This window comes from Cryptotermes secundus, unplaced genomic scaffold, assembly GCF_002891405.2.
Source record: "Cryptotermes secundus unplaced genomic scaffold, Csec_1.0 scaffold312, whole genome shotgun sequence".
In the NCBI taxonomy this organism is placed as follows: domain Eukaryota; kingdom Metazoa; phylum Arthropoda; class Insecta; order Blattodea; family Kalotermitidae; genus Cryptotermes; species Cryptotermes secundus.
In genome coordinates this window covers 295,966-314,204 of record NW_019727091.1, presented here as the reverse complement: position 1 = coordinate 314,204, position 18,239 = coordinate 295,966, and the positions used below count along the sequence as shown (strand labels likewise).

The following is an 18,239-nucleotide window of genomic DNA, read 5'->3' as shown; positions in this document are numbered from 1 at the left end:
ACATATTGTGGGGGGGTCATTTGCACTTATTCTAGGGTCTACCTTTCTGAAGGTAGTTCACTTTATGCCAGTGGCTGTACAGCACTTATGGAAACAATTTTATACGATTGAAATATCTTTGAGAGGAAGGCACTTGAAATTGTGTTTTTGAGAGTCTTAGTTATGGATCTAACCTGTTAAAAATTATGGATCTAACCTATTAAAAATTATATATATGGACAAATACCGTCTTAAGTGCAACAATTTTATTGTAGTTTTTACTTCTTTTTCCTCCTCCACACTACATGTTTCGGCCCTAAATGGCCATCATCAGGTGTGTATCACTCACGTAACTGTTACACTGCTTGTTAAAAATGTAAAANCCTGAAAAATTTTAATTTGAAAAAGAAAGAGAACAAAGATCTTATAGACATTTTAACTTGAATTAAGGTTTAAAAAGTGCTAATTTAAAAATCAAATCGACGCGTGTAGATTAACAAAGATTTTATACAATTAGAAAGACTGGGATTTTTACATTTTTAACAAGCAGTGTAACAGTTACGTGAGTGATACACACCTGATGATGGCCATTTAGGGCCGAAACATGTAGTGTGGAGGAGGAAAAAGAAGTAAAAACTACAATAAAATTGTTGCACTTAAGACGGTATTTGTCCATATATATATTGTGTGAGTGTAACAGGATGCTGAAATATAATACTATTAAAAATTATTACACTTCAGTATGTGATAAAATTACAAAAATATTTTAGAAATTACCTTTTTAGAAGTGTGTATTTATCATTTGTATTTAGCGTGAATTTATTAAATACCTGTTGTTTAAACAGATCAGCTGTAACAACATACGCCATTACATAGTACTTTTCGCCCACGTTCATTTTATTTTGTATTCTATTTTAACTAATATTTATATATTTTATTTTAATTTAGGAGGACATAGCACATATGCTAAAGGGCAAGAAAACTGTAAATTTGAAACACATGAAAGAGTCTCAAGAAAATAGAATGACACGGAGCCTCACTGATAATATAACATTAGATTGTAATGACTGTGGCTTCAGGGAATTCGGTGATGCATTATTAAAGATGAAGAGGAAGAGAGACACACTACGCAGGTGTTATGGAAATAATATGAAGAAGAGGAGGACAAAGACCTCTGAAGATAATGTCTTTAAGGTAAGTTTTTATGATCCCCAACAGATATTCTTGACAGTAAGTACTGAATTTCAGATTGCAATTATGGTATGCAGTAATGTTATACATGTTGTTGTATTTCAGCATCCTGTTGCATTGTGGCATCATTTTTAGATCGTAAGTATACCGTCTGTAATGCAACAGTAAAGTTGCATTATAGATGGTATACTTAAAGTAAAAAGTAAAGGTATCCCTATAACAGGACATGGAGGCCCATAGGGTTGTGAGATGTTGAGATTCCACCATTTTCTAGACAATCAGCTCATAGATGGCGGTAAGGTTGTCAGCCTTACATGCCAGCCGCCATTTACCCTCAAGAATATTCCAAGAATATTCCTCGTACTCATTTCTGTTGGAGGCTGAGTCAACTTCAGGGCCATAGTGCGGCTGGAAGGATTAGGTAAATTGAAAAAATCCACATCATCGGGATTCGATCCTGCGACCTTCCAGCTTGTAGCATAGTGCCTCAACCAACTATGCTACCATGTGCAGATGGTATACTTACGATCTAAAATTGATTTTATACATGTGTTTCATTTCTGCTGTTTCATGTTTTGGACATTCACACAGCAGTTGATCTCTAGCATAGAAAATTTTCTTTCTCTTATGTTCTATTCTGTTGTTATGAACCAAAGACCTCACACCTTTCTGAAGGTAGTTCACTTTATGCCAGTGGCTGTACACTGCTTATGGAAACAATTTTATACAATTAAAATATCTTGGAAAGGAAGGCACTTGAAATTGTGTTTTTGAGAGTCTTAGTTATGGAGCTATCCTATTAAAAATTATTACAGTTTAGTATGTGATAAAATTACAAAAATATTTTAGAAATTACCTTTTTTAGAAATGTCTATTTATCCTGTGTACATAGGTTGGATAAAAAGTAGTGGCAACACCTCTATAGTTCTGAAATGACTTTATTAACTGAGGTAAACACAGTTACATTTCTTCAATATAATCGCCCCCCATGTGTACCACCTTCTGCCAAATTTGTGGAAGGCGTCGTACACCATCAGCGCGTCCACTTCTGTTGATGTCCAGCAGTGACCGCCCTACAGCACAGATAATCTCTTCTCTTGTGTTGTAACATGTCCCTCACAGTGGCATTTTGGCAAAGAGATCATAATTGCACGGACTCATATCGGGTGAGTATGGCGGATATTGCAGTATCTCTCATCACCAGGGGCAAAGGAGATCCTTGACAGCATCAGCAGTATGAGCCCTTGCACTGTCATGAAGGATGATGGGGTTCATTGCCAACAAGTGTCGTTGCTTTCTCCTGAGTGCTGGACGAAGATGATTACGCAGGAAATTGCAGTAGTAGGCAGCATTTACTGTCTGTCGTTGAGGTACAGTGTGGTGCAGTATCACTCCATCAATGTCATATGCCTCAATGAACATTGCCTTCACATTATTCTGTGTAGGGTGCACTTTCTTTGGATGAGGAGAGCCAGGATGCTTCCATTCATTTGATTGTCACTTCAAGTGCGGTTTGTATGAGTGAGCCCAAGTTTCATCCAGAGTGACGATCCTTCCAAGAAAGTTGTCACCTTCCTTCAGGTACTGGTCCAAAAAGTCCTGTGCAGTTGCATAATGTTGCCACTGTTGCACCTCAGACATTGTCTGGGATACCCAACGTGCTGCAATTTTGCGGTATCCAAGAATATCATGCATAATGTGGAGCACGGTTTTGTGACATACACCTACCTCAGCAGCTAACTCCCGCTCAGCCCCTCGATGATTGACATGCAGAAAAGAAGCAAGAAGCTGAATTGTTTGGTTCTGAACAATGGCTGTTCTGAATGGCATCCCTCCCTTCACAGAACAATTTCACCCATCGTGTGACTGTGCAATATGGCAAAGCAGCATCACCACATACTTTTCGCAGTCTCTGATAACAGTTTTGTGCACTATGACCTCATGCAACTTCAATTTTTATCCAGGAGCATTGTTCTTGTTTCGTAAACATGTTGTTAGGGTGCTACTGCACTTTAAGACGATGCACAATGCAACTCAATGAAACACAACCAGAGCCACTTACTGCACTACTTCAACTGAACTTCTGCTATCAGCTACAGATGGTGCATATCTTTCATGTTACAGCAGTGTTGCCACTACTTTTTATCCATCCCTTGTATTTAGTGTGAATTTAATAATTACCTGTTGTGTAAACAGATCAGCTGTAACAACATATGCCATTACATAGTACTTTTGGCTCATGTTCATTTTATTTTGTATTCTATTTTAAGTAATATTTATATATTTATTTTAATTTAGGAGGACATAGCACATATGCTAAAGGGCAAGAAAACTGTAAATTTGAAGCACATGAAAAAGTCTCAAGAAAATAGAATGAGAAAGAGCCATACTGATAATATAACATTAGATTTTAATAACTCTGGCTTCAGGGGATTTGGTGGTGCATTATTAAAGTTGAAGAGAGAGACACTACGCAGGTGTTATGGAAATAATATGAAGAAGAGGAGGACAAAGACCTCTGAAGATAATGTCTTTAAGGTAAGTTTTTATGATCCCCAACAGATATTCTTGACAGTAAGTATTGAATTTCAGATTGCAATTATGGTATGCAGTAATGTTATACATGTTGTTGTATTTCAGCATCCTGTTGCATTGTGGCATCATTTTTAGATCATAAGTATACCGTCTGTAATGCAACAATAAAGTTGCATTATAGATGGTATATTTAAAGTAAAAATTAAAGGTATCCCTATAACAGGCCATGGAGGCCCATAGGGTTGTGAGATGTTGAGGTTCCCACATTTTCTAGGCAGTAAGGATGTCAGCCTTACACGCTGGCCACCCTTTACCCTCAAGAATATTCCTCATACTCATTTCTGTTAGAGGCTGAGTCAACCCCAGGGCCATAGTGCAGCTGGAAGGATTAGGTAAATTGAAAAAAATCCACCTCATCGGGATTCAATCCTGTGACCTTCCAGCTTGTAGCATAGTGCCTCAACCAACTATGCCACCATGTGCAGAGAGTATACTTACGATCTAAAAATGATTTTATACATGTGTTTCATTTCTGCTGTTTCATGTTTTGGACATTCACACAGCAGTTGATCTCTAGCATAGAAAATTTTCTTTCTCTTATGTTCTATTCTGTTGTTGTGAATCAAAGACTTCACAGTTTTTTTAAATGTGTATATATTATTGATTAGGTTAGGTTCTGTTCTGGGGACAGAAGAGGATATTCTCATTTGAGAAAGTTGAGATTGCATTAAGTGGAGGAACTGTTTTGGAAGAGACTGTGGACCTGACGTCTGACAGATTACTGATGAATGAATGAATTATTGATTAATTATTATTTAATTTGCAATTAAATAATCAAAATCTGAACATAAGATGAAAATTGAATGTAGGATTCTTTGTTTCAGGTGTTTCAAGGGCATAAACCAGTTGAATATGAAGCTATTGAGATTAGTATTCCTGCAGATGATGAACAGTTTCAGATTTTCAGTGGATGGGATCAGGATTCCGCTAATTATGAACTTATTCAGTCTTCCATTAGAAGGATTAAAGTTTTATCAAGTCATGTACCAAAGGAGATTTCAGAAGGGGTTCAGGCTCCTGTAAGCTACGCACTTGCAGAGTTTTCAACAAACAAACCCCAGGCCTCTGTATATGAGGAATCAGGACAGCATTCAACTAATATATTTCAGATCCCAGTAAATAATGAACAGACAGAGATATTTACTGATGAATCTCTGGTAAGTTTGTGTTATAAATCAATAGTATGTTTAACTAATAAACTGCAGGTCCCTATAAGTCTTGGAATAAGAGAGTTCTCAACTAGTGGACTTCAGATTTCTGTTATACTAAATCTGTAAGTTAAAAAAAAAGAAAAGATAAAGCTATCCCTATAACAGGCCGTGAAGATGCATTGGGTTGTGAGACATCGAAACTCCCACATTTTCCCTTTACCATCTGCTCACAGATGGTGGTAAGGTTGTCAGCCTTATGCACTAGCCGCCCTTTAATCCCCAGGTCCATAGTGCAGCTGGAAGGATTAGGTAAATTGAACACATCCACCTCATCGGGACTCAAACCTGTGATCTGCTGGCTTGTAGCATAGTGCCTCAACGAACTATGCTACTGTATGCCCTTATTCTAAATATATAGAGCATTCATCTAGTGGGCTTCAGGTCCCTGTCAGCCATGAATATACAGTGTGCTTAGCCAGGAAGGGTCATTTAGAAAGGAGAGTTAGCACATATAACATCATACTCAGTGACACAGGTTTTGTCACTTCCGTGGTAAATCATTTTTCATCTGGGAATATTTTATAAAATTATTGATAACCAGCTTTTTTGGGGGGAGAAAATGTTGATATATGGGTACTACACCTCAATGATGATGACGGTGATGGTGATATACCTATCCAAAATATGAGGGCTATTCAGAAAGTAACCTCTGGTGAGCTGTTAATGGAACTAGTAAAGAGAAAGAATCCTGTTACATAAAACAAATACGTGACAAAGAAGTCAGACTCCTGCGAGCTCTGCTATGTTTTGATGTCTCCCATCAGCTCCCTAATATTGTTGAAGCACTGTGATCCCAACCAGTTCTTCAGGTAGGTAAATAGGTGGTAGTCACTCGGAGTGAGATTAGGGCTATAAGGAGGGTGGTCAGGCAACTCCCAGCTGAAATGCTCTAGCAGTGCTTGACTGTGAGCAGCTGTATGCAGAAGCACAGTGTCATGGAGGGGCACTACAATGGATGTAAGCGGATGGCGCTATACAGTTTTTTTTTTTTTTTTTTTTTTTTTTTTTGCAATGCACACGTGACATTATTGTGGTCACTTGTTACGTGAATTCCACCATCAACTCTCCGTTCCTGTCTCAGAAAACAGTTTCCATCAGCTTTCTGGCAGACAACGTTTGTTTAAACTTTTTCAACTTGTTTGGTGAATGTGTATGCATCTACTGCTATGAGTGCTTTTTGTTTTCAGTATTCACAAATTAAACCCAGGTTTTATCACCTGTTACTTATATGATATGATTGAGAAATTCATTGTCATCTTTGTGGTGTCACTCTAAAGAGTCAAAGCCAAAGACAGTCTCTGCATTTCGTGTGCATTCTTGAGCATTTTTGGAATCCATCTTGCACGAAACTTATGATAGCCTGGCTTAACTGTGATAATCTCCTATAGAGAAGAGTGCAAGGAATTTGTGGAAATTTACATTAAAGTTCTGAAATTGTGAAGTGCTCTCTTTCATAGATTTTTTGACAACACTTTGAACAAGATCATCACTCACTACAGATGGCCGACCATTTCGCACTTCATCGTGAACATTCTACACCATTGTCTTACAGTTTCTTCACTCATTACATTTTGGTCATAAACTGCTGCACATAATTCACCATGGGTTTCTGAAGCACTCGTGTTTTTAGTATGAAGAAAGCAGATAGCAGCATGAATTTGGCAGCTGGTGGGATTATCAGTTGCAGGACACATCATAACTCACTCTGTAGCGACAAGAACAAACACTAGGTGACCAGTTATGTGATGGTTTACAAGGCAGTGAGCCATGTGATACTACCTCACATGCATGAGTCCTCCCCTGCTCCTACATTAGATGCCTCAAATAAATGGATGTTAGTTTCTGAGTAGCCCTTATATAATCATTTCATGAAATTACCTTTCTGATTTCATAAATAACTCCACTTCCTGTTTATACTTAGTGCAGAATGCTTCTTTCAGCCCACCCACTAGCCACTGGACTTCCTATTGACCTTTTAAACATGTCTTTACTTAAAAATAACACCAGAGGCAAATAACCACAGTAATCAGGGACAAAAGTTTACACTACATTCCATTTCCAGTCCCTCCAAGATTTCAGAATTCTGGATAAAAGGTGTGATACCTATATATTAGAACTTTCCTTTGACTTATAAAGTTCTGTATTACCACTTAAAAACTGGTGTTTGTAGCTGTAGAAGTTTTCATATAATTCTGAATATCGCAGAAATTTTAATGGAGTTGCCTTAAATTTTGAAGTAGTTCATTGGCAATAACCAGATTTATGGTACTTGCACATTGAACCTAATTTTATTTGAGTGTCCATATTGTGGCTGTGAAAGTAGATGAATTGAAATAATATTAGGATTAATAGAAATATATAGGGATTCTGCGGGACATATATCTATGGTATAGAAGGGTCAGAGCATCCAGAATTTTAATTTTTACCATGAGTGTGACGTCTGTATCAGAATCTTGAAGCATATATTAAATGTATTGAATGGAACTGAGCAGTTCCAAGCAACCACTCACCCAGACATGGCACATTCCACATCAAGGTTAATCCACAAGAATAAACAAAAAGCATGAAAACAAAAACGACACACACTAACAGAGTGAAGTGGAACATGTAATCTGAATACCGGTACAAGATTATGCATGACAAGATCTACCTTATGATGACCAGAATAAACAGGAAAAAACAATGGCATTATTCATGACACCACTGTGACCTAAATGAGATAAACACAAATTATAACATAACATTTTAACATCTAATTTCTTAATATTTTTAGCATAATTTTGTATAATAGATGCATAACACCATATGATTACTTTCAATGTAAACAAATCTGTACAACGACCAGGAAAACGAGGAAACAATGTTATTTGCAACATCGCAATGACACAAACAAAAAAATATTAATTATAATACAATATCTTAATGTTTAACTGTTTAACATTTTAATATTTTAGCACAATTTTATATAAGAGACATTGGCTCATAACAGAATAACTCCCAGGTGTAAACATTGATCGATGTAGAAAGAAAATGGCAGAAAAGTGAAGGTAAATGTAGAAATAGATTTTACTTGATGATGGCCAAAAAGGCTGAAATATGTTGTAATGTATAATATAGTGTAATTATACACATAAATTGTGATGGTTGAAATAAATAATAAATTATTCACACATAGTATGAATCTACAGTATACTTTCATATAATTCATGTTAAACATGTGGAGGAAAAAATATTTTTCATTAGGTGGACTTTCCAAATACAGAAATACTTATAGATGGAATGTCATATAAGTTTGAAATTCACACATTAATATCTGTTGTGCTTTGTACAGAATGCCTTCACTGCTTCTTATTATTATTTATGATTTATTTCATAATCCTGTCAGTAGCTAAGACTATGTATCAAGGTTGTCCAACTTGTGGCATGCATGCAGAATTTGGCATCCCAGTTGATTTTGTGCAGCCGCTGGGTGTAATGTTCCATTCCCCAAATTATGTGTTAACAGTTTCCTCCCCTTAAAATGACGCTGGAAACACTTTATGAAATGTGCTTCATAAATATTCTGTTTAATTTTTCAGTTGATTTTACATAACATCTAAAAATAACTTAGGAATATATGAAATTAATGTGACTGCATGATTGTATGCCATTTTGATACAACCCAGCAGAAAATTAGTGGCTGATTTTTAAACACAATTGACCTAGCAGCATTCAATTTAAATCTTTTTGAAGTTAATGGATTTAGTTCTTGTCCATGTGCTTGTGCCTTATGGGTTTTATCATTGCAGGGTAAATATTTGTATCACTATACTGGCAACAATATATCCTTTATAATGTTGTCTGTGGATTAGGTACCTAAGATATAGTGCATCCCCCCCTTCAGTTATTTTAAGTTACAGAGCCCTGCTGTATAGCATTGAACAGTAGGATGATAGGTTAATGAACTGGAAAAGTTGTGGAAGGAAGTAGTCATGGCCTAATTTGGGGTTTTATCCCAACATTTGCACAGGGAAACTGAGGATAAGCACAAAAGCACTAAGGATAGCCTGTCTCAGGCCAAGATTTTAACCTTAGAACTCCAAATATGAAGTATGAATGTTACCAACTCATTCATGATCAGTATTATTACCTCATAATGGTATAGATGGAATGTAATTTTCTTTAATATTGTATTCTAGGTAAACATCAAACAAGAAATTACAGATTTTGAAACAAGTCCAATTACTTCAAGTGGTGAGGGCGTATATATTTATGAAGAAACCTTTACAAATTGGCAGGTATGATAGTACATACATTAAGTTTTATTTTATAAAACTAGCAGTTTTCTAGTCCAACATACTCATTTCTGTTTTCCCTATTTCCATGTTGTTCCTTATGGTCACATTGTATTATTCTGTGAACTGTTTCTGCTAGAAGGAGTGCCTTTGCCCTAAACTCATTAAAGCTTAATAGGTAATATATGTACCACCTGCTTTTACATTCAGAAAATGTGCATCTTTGCCACATTGCATTTATATGAGGCAGTCCACATAAAAGTGGAAGCAAGGAAGTAGAAGTGTAATATTTGTTTTGTGTGACTCAAAATAAAAAGCAATTACAGTGGAACCTCGCTTAACGAGCATAATTCGTTCCAGAATCTTGTAATGCGAAACACTTGTTAAGTAAAACAATTTTTCCCATATAAATTAATGTAAAATACAATAATGCATTCCATGCCGAAAAAATACTCAAAAAGTTTTATATATAACGTTTATTCCAAGAAAATTATATATACATTGTTAAGGAGCGTGAATCATCTTCACCTTTTCTTCTATGCAGAATGAACCAACCTGGAACGTGAATTCGATTTGCAGGAAAAAAAAAATTAAAATAATTAGTTTATTATTTATGATACATATCTAATTCTTTTTTACTAGAAAGCTCTCTAGAGACATTTGTTTTTGCTGATGCTTCAAAATTTGGTGAAAATGTGACACAGCATTATCATTAAATAAATTTGTAGCGCGCATAGCCACTACCTTATTAGGGTGATGCTTCTCAATGTACGATGCAACAGTTTCCCATGCTTTCAGCATTTCTCTTATTGCGCCAGAAGATTGCTGCTTTGCTGTTATCTCCTCCTCCTCTGACAAACTCTCCTCCACAACTTCTTGCTATGAAACACAATGCAACTCCAAATTATTGATGTAGACTGATTGTATGTGCGTGCTAAATCAGCCACGCTCACACCTCGTTCTCGCTTTTCAATGATTTTATGTTTCATTTCTACCGTTATTTTTATTCTCTTATGGCAGTCTTTTTGCGGCTTTTTCTTCAGGGACATTTTTGCAAGGGTTATTAAACTTTGCACAAAAAAAAAATCACAAATAATATGTCTGAACACAAGTTTGGAAAAATGTGTGATCACAAGTGACACTAAGATGCTAGCAGAATGAGTGCTAAACACAGACTGCTGTAGCAAGCACACAATCCGGGACTTCCCCTCTCATCACTCGTTATGCGAAACATCGCTTGTTATGAGAGGTGCTCGTTAAGCGAGGTTGCACTGTATTTCACTGAACAGCATTAATCAATTGGTCTCTTGTAATGGGTGCACAGTGTTCTTTTATGAGGTTAGGAAGAGAATTTTTAAATAACATTTAGATGAATTTCAGGCTTCAAAGCATTAGCCAAGTTTATTTTAATTTGTGATCTACTGCTCAGGAAACATCCCATTCCAGTTTTGGACTGTACTGATGGCTTGCATAGCCAGATGCTTTTGCCTTATTTTTCTTCTCTTATTTCTTGTGGGAATAGTTTTTGTCCTTGGTCAGTTTTATCTCTGAGCACAATTTAAGACATAATTTGTGTTACATTATAGTCTCTTGGTTTCTTAGGGTATCTTCTGTATGCCCCTTGTTAGGTGGGTCCCTTTTCAGAACAGCATGGCGTGCCCTCAGGTTGCGGATAGGAGACGCCCTCCAAGTATGGAGGAAAGCTGTAAATATATTGCATAAGCAGTCACGGACAGCTGACAGTGGGTGATCCTCCAGCTGGGGGGTTGGGTGTGGGACTAACAACTCACCATAAATAATAAGCTTGTTATGAAAATGTTCAAAAAGTATCAGACCTGGATGGATCCCATGGATAAACAACGTAGGCAAAAGAAAATGGATATGAGATTTGGTACTTGGAATGTAGAAGTACAAGTATGACAGGTTCGCTCAGGGCAGTGACAGATAAAATCTCAAAATATAGGTTAGATTTAGTGGGAGTACAGGAGGTCAGATGGGATGGATGTGGCATTGAACCAGCAGGCGAATATACATTTTTCTATTGAAAGGGGAATGAAAATCATGCATTAGGTACAGGTTATTTGTACATAAGAGAATCGTATCAGCAGTTAAGAGGGTAGGGTTCATTAATGATAGTTTGTCATACATAATACTAAGAGGTTGCTGGTGTGATATCATCATTCTGAATATTCATGCGCCAATGGAAGATAAAATTGATGATATAAAGGACAGGTTCTACGAAAAACTATAACATGTATTTGATAAATTCCTGAAGTTCCATATGAAAATTTTGTTAGGAGACTTCAATGCAAAAGTAGGCAGGGAAGACATTTCCAGACCAATGATTGGGAATGAGAGTTTGCATGAAATTAGTATAGTGTAGTCAACTTTGCCACATTGAAAAATCTTACTGTCAAATGTACAATGTTCCCACATCGTAAGATCCATAAATTTACTTGGACATCTGATGGGAAGACACACAATCAAATTGACAATATTTTGATAGATAGGAGACGGCATTCAAGTATACTTGATGCCTAATTGTTCAGGGCAGCAGATTGTGATACTGACCACTACCTGGTGGTGGCAAAGTTAGGGAGAGACAGGCAGTGGGTAAACAAACAATGCACAGATTTCATGTGGAGAGGTTGAATCTCAAGAAATGAAATGAGTTAGAAGGTAAAGAGCAGTATCATGTTGAAATCTCAAATAGGTTCACTGCTTTGGAAAATTTAAAGACACTGAGGTGGATGTTAATAAAACTTGGAGAACTATTAGAGAGAATATCAAAATTTCTGCCAAGGAGAGTCTAGGTTAATATGAACCAAAGAAGCATAAGCCATGGTTCGATGAAGGACACTCAGAATTATTAGACCAAAGAAAACAGGCCAAATTACAGTGGTTACAGGATCCAAGGGAAATAAATGTAGATAATCTGAACAATATAAGACATGAAACCAGCAGGCTTTTCAGGAATAAAAGGAGGTCATATCTGAAAAACAAAATTGATCAGCTTGCAATGAACAGTAAGAACAAGAACGTTAGAGACCTGTATAGAGGAATAAATGACTTTAAAAAGGGGTTACCAAACTAGAAGTAACTTAATGAAGGATGAGAATGGTCATCTGCTTGCAGATTCCCACAACATTTTGAATAGGTGGAAGAACTACTTCTCTCAGTTATTGAATGTACATAGGGTCAGTGATGTTAGGCAGATAGAAGTACATACAGCTGAGCTGTTAGTACCTTATCCTAGCCGTTTTGAGGTTGAAAGTGCTATTGCGAAATTGAAAAGGTATAAATCGCCAGGTTGTGACAAATTCCAGCAGAAATTATTAAAGCAAAATATTACATTCTATTATCCATGAGCTGATTACTTCTATTTGGCATAAGAAAAAATTGCCTGATCAGTGGAAGGAGTCTATTATTGTACAAGTTCACAAGAAGGGTGATAAAACTGACTGTGGTAATTATCGTGGGATATCACTGCTATTAACTTCATATAAAATTTCATCCAATATTCTTCTCTCAACGTTAAGTCTATACATACGAGGGTTGGAACTTTAATAGTGAAAACTATTTATTTACAACTGATACAAAATATATTCATGTTTTGAAGTTTTACTGTCCTTCAATGTAGTCACCAGCATTGTGTACAACCCGTTGCAGTGATGTGGAAGTCATAGAATACTTTTAGTAGTGCCTGTTGTGTTGATAGTTCGAATGGAGTGGTCTACTGTCTGAAGAATCTATGGAACAATTCTAAAGCGAATGCCACGAAGTTGTTCCTTCATCTTAGGAATCAAGTCAAAGTCAAAAGGGCTTAAGTCCGGGGAGTATGGTGGATGGTACAGCATTTCCTAGCCCCATCGATCAAACAAAACAGCCACAGCTTGCGCTGCATGCGGCCGAGCATTGTCCTGCAAAATGATGGGTGGGTTCTGCAGAAATTGTCGCCACTTCTTTCTCAAAGCTGGTCGCAGGTTGTGTTCCAAAAAATGAACAGTAATACTGCACATTGATGGTATGCATTAGGATAACATTACAGTCATACATGAGAATCACCATAACTTTCACATTCCTGGGGTTCTGACGAACTTTTGATTTTCGTGGTGACCCGTAATGATGCCATTCATTCGATTGGCGTTTCATTTGTGGCTCGTACAATTTGGTCCATGTCTCATCCAGCATAATGATACAGCATAAGAAAGCCTCTCCTTCGCGCTCATAGCGCTCCAAGTGGCTACGAGCAGCATCATATTGTAGCCATTTCTGCATTTCCGTCAAATCATGCAGAACCCATCCTGATGCAATTTTTCTCATGCCCAGGCATTCCTTCAGAATATGAAGCACAGTCATACGGGCTAATCCTGTCTCTCCGGCCAGCTCGTGAAATGTATGGTGTCGATAACTCTCCAGTAACACAGAAAGAGCATACACTTCTTCAGTGACACTAGAACGACCTGGCCGACGCATATCTGCCACATTTTGGCATCCCTCGTTGAAGACTTTTACCCACCTTGCCACTGTTCTGTAAGGCATTGCAGATTCCCCGCAAGCCTCTTGAAGACCTTGATGACACTGTCATGCTGTACGGCCTCTGGCACATTCAATCTTTATCCAACTCCATTGTTCCTGTTTCGAAAACATCGTGACAACACTGCATTAGACCGCCAGCTAACACGAGGCTCTGTTCTTCTTGTCACTGTGTATGCACGTGATGTAGGAAGGGAGAGTCCATTTGCTCTGAGGTAAGGTAGGTATGTAACTAACGTGTGGTATAAGCAACATTATTTGGTTCCGTTGCATGGCATCTCTACAGCAGTGTTGCCACTATTAAAGTTCCAACCCTCGTAGATGAAATTATTGGGGATCACCAGTATGGGTTTCGAGGTAACAGCTCAACTGCTGATGAGATCTTTTGCATTCATCGGATACTGGAGAAAAAATGGCAGTACAATGAGAGTACATCAGCTATTCATAGACTTCAAGAAAGCCTGTGATTCAGTTATGAAGGAAGTATTGGACAAATTCTGATGAAACTACTCAGGTTGATTAAAATGCGTTTAAACGAAACATACTCGTATGGTAAAGTCCACATGTCTGATAATTTTCGTATCCAGAATGGTTTAAAATAATGAGATGCTTTAATGCCATTGCTTTTTCAACTTTGCTTTTGAATATGCCATTAGGAAGGTCCAAGAAAATCAGGTGGGACCGAAATTAAATGGGACACATCAGCTGTTGGTCCATGCTAATGCTGTGAATCTACTGGATTATAATATAGATAACATAAAGAGAAACACACAAACTTTAATTGAAGCTAGTAAGGAGATTTGTCTAGAAGTAAACACAGAGAAAACAAAGTATATGTTAGTATCTCGTCACCCAAGTGCGGGGCAAAATCATGACATAAAGATAGGTAACAGATGTTTTGAATATGTGGCTCAGTTCAGATATTTGGGAACGACTATAACAAATCAAAACATGATTCAGGAGGAAATTAAGATGGGATTGAAATCGGGTAATGCTTGCTACCATTCAGTCCAGAGCCTTTTGTCTTCTAGTCTGCTGTCTAAAAACATAAAAATTAGAATATACAAAACTATAATTTTGCCTGTGGTTCTGTATGGGTGTGGAACTTAGTCTCTGACATTAAGGGAGGAACATAGACTGAGGGTGTTTCAGAACAGGGTGTTGAGAATATTTGGACTGAAGAGTGATGAAGTGACAGGAGGTTGGAGAAAACTGCATAATGAGGAACTTCATAACTTGTACTCTTCTCCAAGTGTAATTAGATGATCAAGTCAAGGAGGATGGGATGAGCAGGGCTTGTAGCATGAATGGGGGAGAGGAGAAATGCATATAGGATATTGGCAGGAAAGCTGGAAGGAAGGAGATCACTGGGAAGACCAAGGCATAGGTGGGTGAACAATATTAAGAGATAGGATGGGATGGATCGGATTGATCTGGCTCAGGATAGGGACCGGTGGAGGGCTCTTGTGTACATGATAATGAACCTTCGGATTCCATAAAATGCTGGGAAGTTCTTGAGTAGCTGCACAATTGGCAGCTTCTCAAGAAGGGCTCAGCTCCATGAGTGAGTGATGTTCTATGTGCCAGCCTCTAGCATGCTTCAAATTTCATATGCCTGTTGGGACTACAGTGGCAGAGCACTTCATGACATTGTGCATTCAAGAAGAGAATGAATGAGTGTATGAGGGGTGGGCCATGATAATCTGGCCCTCACACCGCAACCTTCAATGATCTATTGTGCTTCCCCTTTTGATCAAGCCTTTATTAATCTTACACTTTAAATGAAATGTAGGACTTTGCTTATGAAGCATTCAGGAATAAAAACGTGTTGCACACACACCTCAGTGATGTGATTACTACATGGGACATACAATGAGGTAGTGTGTGAAATTGTGTATATAGTGTGACATGTTAATGCACTGCCAGGCAACAGCTTGATAAACACCCCGCGATATACACAATAAAAGGGAGAATGTTATAGCTCATTGCTAGGCAACAGTCAGCGCATCAATGAAATCACTGGGTAGGAATCACGCGACTTGTGCTTTCTGTGTGGTCTGTGCTCTGCAACAGTAGAACTGTGTATTCTGCGTTGTCTGTTCTGAATGTTTGCAAGTATTCACAGCTGAGAAGCCATGAGTCAAGGACTCGAAGCCATCATGGCTAAGAGTGCAGTACAGTGCATTGTAGTTAAGAGTTAGTTGTAAGAGTGCGGCTATGAAAAGGAGACTTTATGTGTAATATCTGGTGTGTGTGATTGAGGCTTTTATAGTCCCTTTATTTTAATTGTGTTATCAGGAGAAGACTGGTATATGTAACTGAATTATAAAGTGTACAAATAGTGATAGTGCTCTAATTACATGTAGTTACTGGTGGTGTGTATAAGAATTAAATAAACTCATTCATCAGAACCCATGTTATTAGTCACTAATACACATGACAGTATGTATGAATGCTGCATGCAGAATATAAGAGATGGCCTTGATACTTTTTCAGCTTCATAGGTTATATGGCATGGAATGGGAGGATGATAGTGTATTGTGAATTTTGAAGGTTCGGTAGGTAAGAAGGAAATGGAAGTGGCAATGTCTCGTAAGGCCATGTCCCAGGATTTGCCTGGACAGACTGTGAAACCATGACGAATCTCAGAATAGTGAGTGATAAATTGTAAAGGATTTGGGAGGAAGCGGTTATAGCATATTTTGAGGAAATTCATGTGAAACCAGTCAGGTTAGGCAGCCTCCAGGCTGAGACCTGAACCTAGGATGTCCTCAATACGAAGCAGTAATGCTGACAACTCAGCATTGATCTTGAAAAATTATAGTTAGTCACTTTCAGCATATTAGAACAATAACTTTTGCAGGGCTCTCTATGATAGTTGTCCCTATTTGCAGCTCTCCTCTACTGTTCTCATTGAACATTTCCTAAATAATATAACCACATCCTAATTTTTTCACGTCTACCCTTAGGATGGAGGAAGCTGGTTACCCTGAAAGACTGCTATCAACCTACTAGACTACTGAGTATCATAAGCCAGATCGCAATATTTATTTTGAGAGCCATGAAAACCTCATATCTTATTCAACAAATCTCCATATTGTTATCATACAAAATAATCTGTTTAATTCAGAAAGTTATCTCTATTTGTGGACAGGATATTGTTGTGAAGGAAGAGATGACAATTGAGCCACATCCTGACCAGGAAATGATACGCTTAGCATCGAGTATTAGTACTGCTGACAGTGGATACCAGAATTTGAATACTGATGAGATGAGTATTGTAGTGCTTGGCTGTAATGAAGGTGTACCTGACCAAACTCAGTTCACTAGTGGTCATGAACATAATGTTTCAGAATTTCAGAGTCAAGAACTTAGGCACACTGAAAGAGGTTCTGATCACAGTGTTGAAAGTATAAGCTCTGAATTTGTGGGAACACTGATGTCAAATGAAGACACTGCTGGTGAATTTGTTGAACAGACAGGCAGTATGACACTTGGAATGATACCACAGAGTAGTGGGAAAACTGATATAATGCTGAGGAGGCCCTGGTTTGGGACAGCAAAGGAAGATGTAAATGAGATGGCGAACTCTTCAGGCTTTCATCAGCAACCCATTACTGTTGAACGAGTAGAAAGTTTAAAATGGTAAGCTTTATTTTGCAATAGATGTCTGATACCCTATTTAGAAGTGAGGGATAATCATTTCTTCAGGTTAATATGCTCTTTGTCGAATGGAAGTGTTGTAACTGAGCTAATGTTTTGTTGAAATTTCTTTTTCCCTTTGTGGGTATTAGGATGTTTTCTTGAATGTGAAGTTCAATAACCTCATAACTGCAATTGCTAGTAAATACCTGAAGTTTTTTCCTTGGCAATAGATACATGAAGCTGACCACTTAGCTCCTTCATTGTCTGATAATTCACTAATGTTTTGCTTCAGCATTTGAACAGACCTTGAGAAAGCTATGATTTTCTGCTCAACTTTGCTGAACTCAACAGAATTTGGTTTTGTTTTTATTGATTTATATGATGTGTATATATTGTAGCATGTAGGCCCATAAGTAGATAATGATTGCAAACAAAGAGGGTCACAGAGCAAGGACTCAGTATGCAACAACAGAGGAACTGTTATAAGCGGTGTTTTCTGTAGTCCATGCTGCAACTGTTGCTGTGCAGCGGTGTGGTGAACACTCGTCTGCAGCAACAATTGAACAACAATAGAGGAACTGTGTTTTCTATGTGAACTGTACTGAGAGACAAGTTTAGAGCTTAGTTCAGTTGTGGGTTGTGTGCAAGATGGTAAGGACATAATTGGATAGTGTTAAAGTCCATTACCAGGAAACGTCTAATGAATACAAAGAATACATTATGTGTGATATAGTTACAGTGGTACTTGGAGTGTGTAATTCAGTGATACTGTAATGTTTTTTTTTTTTTTTTTTTTTTTTTTTTTTTT

At 37.6% G+C, this 18,239-nt stretch overlaps 1 protein-coding gene across 5 annotated transcripts in view; it reads left to right on the top strand.

Annotated features, from left to right (window-relative positions):
* The window catches only part of LOC111864357, a 45,809-nt gene that overhangs the window by 24,689 nt on the left and 2,881 nt on the right, over positions 1-18,239 (top strand). For all 5 annotated transcript variants that reach the window (XM_023851558.2, XM_023851555.2, XM_023851557.2 and 2 more), the window contains 5 exons: positions 928-1,112; positions 3,648-3,708; positions 4,590-4,922; positions 9,155-9,253; positions 16,941-17,431. In XM_023851558.2, the coding sequence (XP_023707326.1) occupies positions 928-1,112; positions 3,648-3,708; positions 4,590-4,922; positions 9,155-9,253; positions 16,941-17,431 (1,169 nt within the window). The remainder of the gene's footprint in view (positions 1-927; positions 1,113-3,647; positions 3,709-4,589; positions 4,923-9,154; positions 9,254-16,940; positions 17,432-18,239) is intronic.